This window comes from Saccostrea cucullata, unplaced genomic scaffold, assembly GCF_032062105.1.
Source record: "Saccostrea cucullata isolate Sc308-1 unplaced genomic scaffold, CSIRO_AGI_Scuc_v1 ctg682, whole genome shotgun sequence".
Classification (NCBI taxonomy): Eukaryota; Metazoa; Mollusca; class Bivalvia; order Ostreida; family Ostreidae; genus Saccostrea; species Saccostrea cuccullata.
In genome coordinates, this window is record NW_026921430.1 from 45263 (window position 1) to 58913 (window position 13651).

At 31.6% G+C, this 13651-nt stretch overlaps 2 protein-coding genes across 2 annotated transcripts in view; both read right to left on the reverse strand.

Annotated features, from left to right (window-relative positions):
- LOC134259938 (uncharacterized) overlaps window positions 1–13651 on the reverse strand; it is a 113202-nt gene that overhangs the window by 12228 nt on the left and 87323 nt on the right. The window lies entirely within an intron of this gene.
- LOC134259935 (probable serine/threonine-protein kinase pats1) overlaps window positions 1–13651 on the reverse strand; it is a 42284-nt gene that overhangs the window by 1892 nt on the left and 26741 nt on the right. Inside the window, exons 3-4 of the mRNA XM_062742526.1 lie at window positions 882–1121; window positions 90–211 (exon numbers count right to left, since the gene is read on the reverse strand). Of these exons, the coding sequence (XP_062598510.1) occupies window positions 90–211; window positions 882–1121 (362 nt within the window). The remainder of the gene's footprint in view (window positions 1–89; window positions 212–881; window positions 1122–13651) is intronic.

The following is a 13651-nucleotide window of genomic DNA, read 5'->3' on the forward strand; positions in this document are numbered from 1 at the left end:
TGTTATCCACTGAATAATTAAATCTGACTTGATTGATAAAGTCCGAAAATATCGAATTCAAATATGATAGCTTTCTTCAGTTTGCTCACCTTAAACTGTCTGAGTCCTTCTTCCCAATGGGTTGCTACTATAAGTACTACAGGCTTTTGGTCGTTTTCATTGTCGGAGCCACAGTAAGTATGTATAGACTTCAACCAGAATACAAAGTAGTCTAAAAAATAAATGTCAATATTCCAATGATCAGAATCAAATCATTCTCTAATTGTTGAGTTACTTGCATCAGAAAAGAATTAATTTTAAAATTGGAATCCATTGTGTAAAATTCGCTGAAAGATAGTATGTAAAATTATTACGCCGATAATTTGACAGATGAAGGATATTTGGTATGAATTAAATTCAACAAATCAAAGAAAGAAATTTAAAAGAAAAGCGGGCATCTGACGAAGATCAGTCCTGGTTATATTTTGAAACTATATCATTGGAAATACATCAGTACTATCTAACTTGTAACGGGAATCAGAGGCAGATTATTTCAGACAGAGGGTCGGAGAAATTCTGATTTGGCTATGGTTGCCAAAACTACAGAGAAAATAATAACGAAGCAGAGTAGTATTTACAGGGCGAGCGTACATTACTTGTTTTTAAAGAATTGGTTCATGTTTTTTTTTTTTTTATCATAATAGTGCTGAGTGTACATGTATATTATGCAGATCTAAAACGTCGGATTTTAAATAGTGTTTCCTCTCTGACTGTCTGTGCGTATCTTTCTCTTGAAAAAATATGACTGTTTGTATGCTTATGAATGATAAAAATACGCTTGAAAATTTCTTGACTGTAAGGAAAAATACAAAGTATATGCTGATGATATATAATAGTTTTACCTCCATAGGTCCAACCAGAGAACACGCTACCATCTTGATCACACACTTTCTCATCCACCTTTTGGTCAAGACGTTTAGAGGAGTCCACCACCACAACATAGAACGCTCTCCCGGTCAGGTAAATCTGGTGACAGGCGTAGTACGCAGCCTGGCCTCCGAAGTCAAAGAATGTCAGGGTCTTTGAATCCAACTTTTCAGAATTACTTTCTACATTGTTTTGGTCTTTGTATTTTCTTCTGGCTGAAAAAAAGGATCGTGAAAATATCTCATTGTTGCTGATGGAACATTATAGAGTTATGGAATGGGTACGAGGGAAATAGCAAATTTATGGTTCCCCGAGAGAGGGATCTATTTCCCTAGGCGGCAAAGTAAGAAATAGTTTTACTGCCAAGAGGAACCATAAATTTGCTATTTCCCGAGTTCACATTCCATATCTGTTTTATTATACCGAAACAATCGTAGGCGTTTAAATTTTTTATGAGATATATCTCGACGTACAAAAAAAAAAACTATGTAGGTATCATTACAAATGCACGCGGTTTTACAAGTTGGATGATAAGTAACACATCGTGTCCTAAAATAGACCAGTTAAATTATTTTTAAAAAGAATTTTCACTGACATTTCGAAGAATAACCGTTGTCTTCATTTTATTAGAATTCAAGTGACGTCGCGCACGGTATTGGTGTCAAAAAGTTAAAAATTACAGTTGCGGCGGCATTTGCGCTATTTTCATAATTTTAAAACAATTCCCTATATGAAAACTATATATCATTTGATCGGTAATTATATACTTAATACTTTTTAACAAAAATATTGATAAAAAAAATTCCATTTGTTAAAGATATTAATTTGACTTTTCCATCAATTACGTGAAAAACGCGTGTAGATCGGTAACAGGGGCGTCGCACACGCAATTACAAAATGTTGATAACTTCCTAAAAACAAACAATACAAACATAAAATTTGGCAGAAAAATTCAAAATGTGATGCAAATGATGTAAAGATTTAGAATTGTAATGTCATTCAATCTGTATGCTCTGAACGCGTTGCTCAAAATCCAAGACAGATGTGTAGACGCGCGTTAATCGACGAAATATGGGATACACATAAAAAGTCTTTAGTTACTTAGAATACTAATTACATGAGCTAAATCTATTTTTAAATTACATCTCGATAATCCTTTTTGTGTGTTGAGAACTATATTTTATAAAAGACTGTTATTTTGGGTTGATATGTATGTTGGATTTCTTATATTAAGCCGATTTATTGTGAGGATGTTGAATAAGATGGTGTGTCACAAAGTTTGGGGTTTCAATGTCACAAGGTTTTTAAGATTCGTAAAATGGTAAATTTCGTAATGCTGGGTGAAAAATGTATGTTAAAAATTATTTTAAATTCTACAAAATGTTGCCATATTATTAAGGAAAAGATCTCTAGACAGAAATTTAACTTGCGGTGTCTTAATTTTTAGTAATAATTGCTGTTTCACATATATGCACTACATGTAGGTATATGTCACAATTGAATTTGACGGCAAAAACGTCACATTTAAATGCTAAACTCCAGAAATTACCTTCACTTTAAGGTCAAGATCTAGTAAACGAAAGGTGCCTACAGATTTACCAAACTTGAGAAATAAATTCCTTTATTGATGCTTTACAACTTTAGATTGGTCAAATAAGGTGTTTCGGGGCATAATGTGTAGGTAAACAAGATAAAAAACTGTAGTTTAAACTGTCATTTTCAATGAAAAATTAGGAAATATAGCCATGAATATGGGAGTTTTTTTCGTATTCGGCAAAGGAAATGTATCCAGATTGCCTACAGTCTCTCAGAAAACGGTAATTAGTACGTTCATGGCCTCTTCTTTAAATCAGTATCAAATTTAATATAGGTACCCGGTTTACTTTTCTTATGATTTCAAATTGAATGACATGAAAATACCCTATTTTCTACATAATTCTGCTAGTGCCGTAAAGTACGGGAAAAAAGAAAGTTGAAATTGATTATGGCGTCATAATGGATCTAGCACCAAAAAATTAGTCTCAAGTTATTTACTAGATCTTGACCTTAAGAATTCTTTTTTTCTAATTTGGCACCAAACGACATTTAATTCAAAATGTGCAAAATCAAAACTTTATTTAGATATGAAAATGAATTGATTCTATAAAGCAGTGCTTGTTTTACAGGTTTTTTACAAAGTCAACATAAATGTCACACATTGTCCAAAAGTAATAAATATAACTATAATTGTATAAATGTGGTAATATAAACCATATGTATAGTCATTGAAAATAGACATATTGAAAATTAGAAGATTTTTATGAAATGTGCATCTTTTCAAAAAGTTATTAGTATATTCCAAAATAATTTTCAATGGAATTGTGACAAAATCCTAACAAAATATAAAACTCAACATAAATGTCACACACGTAAAAATTTGCCGTTTTGATGTTATTACGTTTTAAAAATGCATTACGTAACCTAAAGCGTCAAAAGATAATTTGCCAAATAGACTTGCTCTTATTGCTAATGAGCCTGATATGGATAAAAGAAAAATGTACCAATAATGATTGAATTTAAGAATAACTCTAAGTTTTGAAAGTTGTATTTATATATATATATAAGTAAGACATGTGCAGTGTATACTGTAGTATACAGCATGTATATACTGTAACTATATATCCTTGTACCATTCAGAGTCCGAAATCATATCCTTACATAAATTTTGGTTTGTGTGATTTTTTTTCTTGTGTCTTAATACGGACTCTGAATAGTACAAGGATATATAGTTACATTATTATATGGGATTATGAATTCCAATTTGAATAAGCTGACAGTAAAGTGTGTCAACTCTATTTGATGCTGTTATAAACTGTTCTACATGGCGAGTGTACTTTGAATAGTCCAATACTGGATAAGGGCTATAGGAGTTGTCGGAGGTTGTGATTTAGATTAAGCATCAGATTTTCACTACAATTATAGTTCTTTTTGTCATTTACTCTGTAGAATCGTATGAAATGAAAAAAACTTTTTTTTTTTTTGTTTAAACAAAAAATAGGTATATAAATTTACATATGAATTGCCGACATTTGGAAACAGGGTAAGGCGAGATCGGCTATATTACCTTATTTCTTTCAATTAAAAATATCTGTTTTTCATTTATATACTTGGTTATAAGCAATGGGTCTCTCATTTTTCATAATTGTTTTAGTTATGTTTCATTTTTTTCTTATTATTATTAAAAAGCCTTTTAACTCATTTTAAGCGACCAAAATAGTACCAAGTAACCATTTATTTGAACAAAAATCTAGTTTAGGGATAGGATAACACCTTTATACAATCGCCTCAATCTGATTAAAATCTGACCCCGCCGTCACCAAAAATCCTCAACATCAACATCAAATAATTATTTAAAAATAAATCTTGATGAAAGCATATGCGAAACGCTCTTTGAAACACTCTTTCTTTCCATTTATAAGCATGGAAAGGGCACACAATCAAATTAAAACAGGTAAACTGCATGGGTATCCAAAGAAGCAGGAAACCTTCGATCATTGATCAGTGAGCTAGGTACGTATTAAGGGGGGGGGGGGGGGGGGCAGGAGAAAACTGAAATATTTTTCGAATAAATGCAACTGAAACCTCTAATTAAACTCAAACTAAAAGTGAGGGAGAGGGAGGGGTCGATTCTCAAGTTCGATTCCTCCTTTTTTTAAATTGAATTATTTTAAATATTAAGATCTATACTACTGTAAGAGAAAAGTACTCGGTATGTAAGGGTCTATGTGATGGCTAAAGATGGAATGGGAATAGGTACTTTACTGTAAAGAAAGGACAGGTTCGAGGGCCTACTGATATATGACATAGAATGGTTTCGAATTAATCTCTATTGAATTGAAATCACATCAATTTAAAATGCGATGCCGAACAAGTTATTTTATTTCTACACAGGTTTTTTTTTAAATAATTATGAGAAAACTCATGCTTATATTTTCCACACGCAACATGCATGCAAAAGGGCAGAGAGAGTTTAGACCTAAAATATCTGCATCGAAGTACGGCCACGTATAATATCCATTTCCCTTTGGGATTTTTCTGAAACTTAAAGCTATTTTCTGATTGAAACAGACACATTTTAATCATTTTCATGTAGACTATATATGAGGAGAAACATTAGTAAAATACAAATGCATATGATACTTTGTCAGACAGATCATGATGATACCCGACCAGAAGAGAATTTCAATTTAATCCCGGGATTAATCAAGATTAACTCAAAAATATTAAATAAAGCCAAGTTTATAAAATTATGAAAACAATTTAACTTTAGTCGAGACCCATCTAACAAATATTGGAAAAATAACAAAATAATTTATATGATGTATTTTATATCTACACTGAACTACTTACAGTTGAGAGTTTAATTACATGTGTTTTCAATGAATTGCACTATATACATGTAATTGGCGGTATTACTGGGTTTTTATTTAAAAGCAACGTCAAATTAATTTTCTAGAACTTAGCGTAAAATAACGTCATTTTGACGTTACCGAAACTGACACCAACACCGTGCGCAACGTCATTATGATTTTGGCATGGCATGTCAAAATGTTTTGACGTCATAGTTACATTGCTAATAACATGACGTCACAGACTTGCGACTCCTTGAACGCTCCGCCAACTTAACACTTTGATTGGTTAAAATTACTAATAAATATTCATGAGAGAGTAGTCCCAGGGAGTAGCTCTGATTTTCCAGGGAGTAGTCCTCTTCTCGGAGAAATAGACGGTTTTATGGTATTAAATTTATACAGAGTAATTACAGTAGAGGTAAAATAACAAAGTATATATGATCAGTATTGCCAGAGTTAGGTAAATCATAACTTAGAAAACTCAGATTCAATCAATTTAATACTAGATATAAAAAAAATAAAAACATATTTTATTTTTCATGTGTAAAAACTAATTCATTCGTATTTTTCTGAAAATTGTACGAGGGCTATTCATTAAAAAGTAAGACTTCTTTAATAAAGTAAGAAATAAAATATGATTCTTTTCTGTTTTTTTTTTACATCCCGTCAAAATAATCACCCTTTACTTCAATACATCTTCGAAGTCGTTTTATCCAGCTTTGGAACGCGCTTCTAAACTCCAAAAAAAGGTATAATCTTGAGACACTGTAACACAGCTGAACCCAATACAGAAAGGGAATGAAAACGCTTTCCAGATAGAATCTTTTTTAATTTAGGAAATAAGAAAAAGTCACAAGTAGATAAATAAGTGAAACTATTCTCAAAAAATCGTAAGTTTATGACTACGTCGAACTTACGATAATCCTAAGATAAAAGTTACGAGCTATTCGCGAAAGTGGTCGTAAGATTGACACATTGTCGTAAGAGAAAAACGGTCGTGAGATTTTCTTTTCCCTTGTAGCCACAACTGCTCATGCGCAGGTGATGCAATAAATGCGGGAAAACCCGGTCGATTACGCATTTTTGATGTACAGTGATGTCGCTACTATAAATACAATTATTGATTTCTCAGTTTCCGATTAATTTGTATATATTAAATTTGAAATGTTATCAATAAGAAAATTTTGAAAATCAATTATCTATACATTTTTGTTAAATTCACTGCAACAAGACTGAAATAAGAGGCCCATGGACTACCTTCTCACGCGAGGATTGTGTATAGGAAAAAGTAGAAATTGGTTTACAATACTGTTGAAAAGTTTAAATCCAAAAGTTTGGCCCCTTACCCCCGTGGATCATGATTTGAACAAACTTGAATCTCCACTATCCGAGGATGCTTCCATATAAATATGACCAATTATGGCTTTTCTGTTGTTAAGAAGAAGATTTTTAAAGAATTTTCCTATATATTTATTAAAATAACTTTAGTTGGCCATTGTGGCCCCGTCCTACCCCCGGGGGTCATAATTTGAACAAACTTGAATCTACACTACCTGGGGATGCTTCCATGTGAATATGAACAATTAGGGCTTTGCTGTTCTTGAGAAGAAGATTGTTTAAGAATTTTTTTTATATATTTCTATATAAAACTTTGGTTGGCCATTGTGGCCCCCACCCTACCCCTTGGGGTCATAATTCATTAATTTGAACAAACTTGAATCTACACTACTTGGGAATGCTTCCAAATAAATATGAGTAATTATGACTTTCTGTTCTTGAGAAGAAGATTTTTAAAGTATTTTCTTATATATTTCTATATAAAATTTTGGTTGGCCATTGTGGCCCCACCCTATCCCCAGGGGTCAAGATTTTAACAAACTTGAATCTACACTACCTGAGGATGTTTCCCCATAATTTCCACCAAATTTTTATTAATTCTCAATTATCTAGCCTTGAATGAGGGCATGGTCCTTTATTTGAACAAACTTGAATTCCCTCAACCCAAGGATGCTTTGTGGCAAGTTTGGTTAAAATTGGCCCAGCGGTTCTTGTGAAGTCGAAAATGTGAAAAGTTTACAGACGGACAGACAGCTAGTTGGACAGCTAGAGAGACAGACGGACGCCGTACAAAATGTGATCAGAAAAGCTCACTTGAGCCTCTGGCTCAGGTGACCTAAAAATAAACAAATAGGTACATAAGTTGTAGGTAAACACTGAAAACTGCAAAGTTAGACGCATCTCGAAATCATTTGTAAAATTACTGCTTAAGGATGAATTCTTCTGATCATTTTACCCCAAGTGGGTCTTCGTACTTAAACATGTCGTAAAATTCAAACTGATAACAATTTACAAACACCTTTTTAAAGTTTTCATGATCATGTTTAACTGTATTTATTTTTAAATAAAAAAACTTTCTATGTTGTATTAATGACCAAGACATGTGCAAAATTACGATATTTACGACATAGCCTAAGAAAGTCGACAAGTGAAATCGACATTACGAACCCGATCGAGAGGGGATGAAGACGGGACTGCCCCTTTCAAAGCGACAGGAATGCCGAATGGCCAGCAGACAGAAATTTTAAAACATTTAATAAAAATTGCCGATATCACAATTAGGCCAACAGGTACATTCTCGAAAGTGGTTCCCAAACATGCCAACCAAGAGCGCCGTTCTCGAAGTGTGTAGACGAGTTCCAGTAGCAGTGGAAAAGCAAAAATGTAGGTTTACAATGCTTTCAAACTTATTGAAAATAGCAATGTTATGCATTATAGATACAAAAGTTTCAAAATACATAGTATACTGTCACATCGCAAACTGAAACATAGCATAAACATGTTACATACTAGTTAGAATAATCTAACTGTGTCTTGGTACAGGCCCTCACCACAGTTAGAATACGTCCCATATACTTGCATTACGTAGCAAATCGGAGCGGATCCGCTCCGAAACGATTTTGAAGAATATAAAATGATTTGCACTGGGAATAACTACCAAAATAATCAAAACAAACCTTCTTGAGATTGCTTATGCCTTTTTTCCCAAAAAATAATCCATATAAATACGTAAATCCAATTAATTTTCTCAACATTTTTCTCTCCATTCAAATGTTTACATTCGGAACTCTCTAGTCTCTAGATTGTTCCTAGTAAATGCACTATCGTCCGTATTTCTTTCTGCTACATTACGAATACACGGAACGAATTCTATCGTTAAACCGGGTCCGTATGACAATATCATTTTAACGATAGAACATTCTATCTAGTTACATACATGTACGAAACGTTAGGCCTAAGGGGTCTTCAGATGCGTGCAGACGACAGCATTCGTATTATCTTTTTTATTGCAACTTTAGCTCGTAATATTTGATATATTTCCTTTGATATTGTAAATGCAGAATATATATCCCAAATTTATAGACATACCCTACGAAAATCATAAAATAACATCTATAATTTTTAGCTGTTTACATTCGATACGAAACTAGGTCGCTTCGTTCTATGGCGATTGGCGACCTCTGCGGGTTAGAAAATGTAATATTTCTGAAACACTATAGAATATGTAGAAATTATTTGATTCTTAACTGCAGCCTTGGGTTCATAAAAACAAAGTCAGGTAGACAAAATAATGATTTTACATTTTTTGAACAAAGGTGTTACCAGGAATTATAATCTTTTTTCTAAAATAATTTTTTCAGGTAAGTCTTGTCACAAGAATCACAAATGAAGAACTTTAGAAGAGAGCACGGTTTTAGAACCACTAATATCATATGGAGAAAACCATGCAAATCATATTGAGAAAGTGGGACTGGATTTGACTGATCCCAGGGAAGCCACCATCCAACACCACAAACCAGGACCCAATCCGGAACCGGCAGGGCAAGAGAAAGAGAGGACATTTAACAAACTATTATGAAGTTTTATGTGTTAATTGATTACTTTTTATTCATAAAAAGCTTTTCTTAACAAGATTGTAATTATTATCTGAAATTATTACACTAATTTTAAATATTTGGTGAATAAAAAAACACACTTTTCACGCCTAAATGCCTTGATTTATTTTTATTAAATGCTAAAAAGAAATAGGGGTGGTGATATAAAAAATATCAAACCTTTCTTATATGTGCACTAACCCCTACTTTACATGATATGAAAATGAGCCATAATACCTAAAGAAACTGTACAACAATTTTCTTCAAAAGTTTAATAGTAGAAATATGTTTTTTTTTTAGGGTTTTTCGAGCAATTTTATTGGAAAAAAATTGCCTAATTTTGACACTGGTGAACAACATTTTTGGGTACAATTTATTTAATTGGTATTTATTTGCTCATATTTGCTTAAAAAATCAACTTTTCAATACTTTTGAGTAAATCTAAACAAAATTAAGTTTAAACTGATTGTATTTATAATTTTATGGTGATATTTTATGATCAAATAGCGTTTTTAATGAAATTTCCCATGCTTTATTTAGGCCTATGTTCGAACTGTTGAATCTCTCTTATATGGACACTAACATACTCTTTTCTTGTCTCTAAATTATTCCTTGGGTATTACACTTTCAGAAAAATATAAGCATGTGAAAAGTTTAATGCAAGTTTTTTTTCCGGTATGAGAAGAATACACCCATAACTAAATTTGTGTTGCTGAAAGATTCAGACTACAGCATGCAGTGAGTCTTTAATATACATGACATGGGACATCAAATTTTACAAGCTCCTTTCAACCAACCAAATATATATCAATTTTTAAATATATATAAATAGGAAAACTGTTTTTCCTTTTTAAAAAAAAGCATGTCCTTACAATGTATGGTGTAAGAGAGGATATAGTAACGCTATTGTGTGTTTGTTTGTGTGTTAGGAGGGGCGGGTTCAGAGGGTGAGTGTGTGCGAGCAAGTAATAATTCATATCAGGATCTATATGCTTTTAGCCCTTGTCCAAATAAATATTCATTTTTGAAATAAAATCATAAAAAATTGCGCCATGCAGGAAAAGTCTGAACTATTTACACTTAAAAGAACAAATCACAAATAAATTAACATTTGTGAAATCATGTTTTGTACAGGAAAAAGTACATGTTAAGCGTTTATAAAAGACCATCTTTAGGTACAAAAGGTTTTAAAATTTTATTCAAAGGCCTCTTTTCCAGATCTAGCAGTTGAAGAAATAGAAATTCAATCAGAAAATATCAAATACTTGCATTCAGTCAGTAAATTAAAAAACATTGATCGACCACAAAAGCAGAAATTTTTAGCGAAAATGCAATTTGAGTATACATAGATAGAATGTTGAGATCACTCTCTTAAAAAAATCGCTTACAATTCATTCCATATATGATTGCGCCCATGACAAAAGGGCCTTATGGCATTTTTGATAAAACTGAGAAATAACGTCATAAAGATGTGACGTTGCAGACTGACGATAAACATCTACGCAGTTTTTTTTTTCACCACGTGTTTTGACGTTTGACGCATCCAAACTTTTTATCGCTGTTTCCAAGATGTGGAATTTATTTTCATGTATAAATTTATTTAATCGATACCTGAATCTCTTAATCCACCGACTTTATACATTTGTTTATAAAAAAAAACATTTAGTACTGGTTTCTTAACAAACATATCTATTATATGAACATGATAAATATGTCTCAAATACCAATTAATAGTTTTAATACATGCATTTATTTTATTGATCGAAGCTGTAGACAAGGTGTTTTTCTGATAGGATAATAAACCTGTACACTCTAGATAAATAGATTTTAAATACACATTTATACCAGTTTTAGGATACTTCTAGACAGGGATATATTGTTAAAATATTGCAAAGGAAAATTGTCTTCCTTTTTTGAGATCCGCTCCACCATTCTCAATAAACATGTACATCGCGATCGCGTCGATCACATACAAACATTAGTCCATCGGTGCATACTGCTTAAACTTTTGTTAAATTGTTTGTACTGATGTTGAAACTAAACATACATCTTCTACATTTTATAAATTTAGCAAAAAATGTGTTAGAGCGACACTAAACATGCTAAAGATGTTTGTATTTTCTATAAATAAAATACAGGAGAGATAACTCTGATGTCAACAATCGATGTAACAGGGGTGCAAGAGAGAGACTTTCATTCGCATGAATTTGCTCCCGGATTTTTTATGAACAAATAAAAATACTTTTAATTGTCAGCATAATTATTATTTTTCAAATAAAAAACATTGTTGTACTTTGGGAACAAGGTCCCGTTAATTTTGAAAAGGAAAAACAAAAAAAAAAAAAGGAAAACTGTAGTGTTAACGTTAAACAAACGTACTTTCAAAATGTTTTATTTTTTTTTTTCAAATCTCTGATCCAAAGCTTTTTTTTTTTAACATGAAATAATTTAATAACGAATTTCATTTTTTGAAAAATAATATACATGTATAGAATCTACCGTATCATGAATCATGATTTAATAAATTAAACTTTATAAATGTTGTTTTGTCTTAATTATTTTCTTGTTGCACTACATGCACTGAGACACTTCAATTTAGAAATATACTGGTATTAAAACAAGCAAAAATATCCAAGTGAAAAAAAATGTTCTAAATGTTTTGAATTGAGCATATTTTATTGACAAAGTCAAAAAGATCAGACACAAGTTCAGTAACTTAGATGTCCTCTCCTGATATAACATTTTGTGAAATTGCCAAAAGTAAAACAAACATATATACATATTGTCTACTATATACATTGTATACATTGTAGCAATATAAAGGAATAAATTCTCTAAAGATACAAATATAGTTTGAGATGGTGAGAAAAAAAAGTAAACTTATTTTGAAAAACGACCACATTCATTTAAGAAAGTTTGAATAGTCTTGAAAAGTTCAGTATTTTGTTCAAAAGTTAGAGAATCATCGCCCCATAGCATTAAATGTACATCTATAATATGTAAATAATTTAATGACAAAAGTTTATTCATTAACGAATTTATTGCTTTTACATAATATTTACAAACAAAAAACAGATGATATGTATCTTCTAGAAGTCCACAAAAACAATTAGGACTGGTTATTAGGTTACAGCGATATAAATCAGACTTTAAAATACAATTGTGTCTTAATCCTGTATGATTTATGTTCAAAAACCTTTTTCCATAAGAAAATATTTCTGAGGTTTTACATTATTATTTTGCAGATAGTTTTTGAACATTTTAATAGAAGTGTCTCCCTTGTTTTTCGACTAAGGGAATTCCACTTTCTAACAGTATCGGGAATAAATGATTTATTGTAAAGTTCTAATCTGTATTTTGGCAAAGAATAATTTAAAGAATTCCGGGTAGCTTATCCTGAAATATTGCCTCTTGTATCAGGTACTAAGTTTTGCAAGTAAATAGGGACTAAATTATTGTGCATTTTATACATTGTTATTAGTTTTGCCCCATTTCTTCTATATTCCAGTGGTTCTTAGCCTGTTTCCAATTATAATGAATTTCTTGAAGCAATAATTGTAAGCCCAGTAACTATTCTTGCAGCATATCATTGTACTTTTTCAAGATTCTCAATGTCTGTTTTTGTGCATTCAGATCAAACTTCAACAGCATATTCAAGTTGTGGTCTAATAAAAGATATATACATCTGGGATAGAATATCTCTTGACACAGTAAATTTTAATTTTTTAAGAAGCCCTAGTTTTTTGTATGCTTTCTTTATAATGGTATCAATATGTTCAGACCATCCTAAGTTAGACGACAGAAGTATCCCAAGATGTTTGTGTTCTGTAACATATTCCAATTGGCAAATGTCAAAAAATAATTTAGGAAAATGCTGTACATTTTTCAAATAAAAAAAAAATACTGCTTTTGTTTTCTGTGGATTGAATTTCAATAACCATTTCTTTGACCGTTCATCTAGTATTCTCAGATCATGGTTGAGATTTTGTTCAGTATGATTAATATTATCTGAACATTGTTGTAAAGAATCATCATCAGCAAATAGTCTACAAACAGATATCATATTTTCAGCAACATCATTTACATATATGAAAATAATAGGGGACCAAGTTCTGAGCCTAGAGAAACTCCAGCTTCTACTTGTCCTACAGAGGAAAAATGATTTCTATACATGACTGGTTGGGTTCTTTCGCTTAAATAACTATCAAACCAATCTAGCATATCCCCATTAATTCCATACATTTTTAATTTGTAAATTAAGCCTTTATACCAGACCCTATCAAATGCCTTTGATAAATCACAAAACACCATACAACAGAATTTACCTTCATCAACACTTTTTACTATAGAATGGTATGTTTCTAAGAGTTGATATACTGTGGAATGACCTTGTAAAAACCTGCCTGATATTTATAAAATACG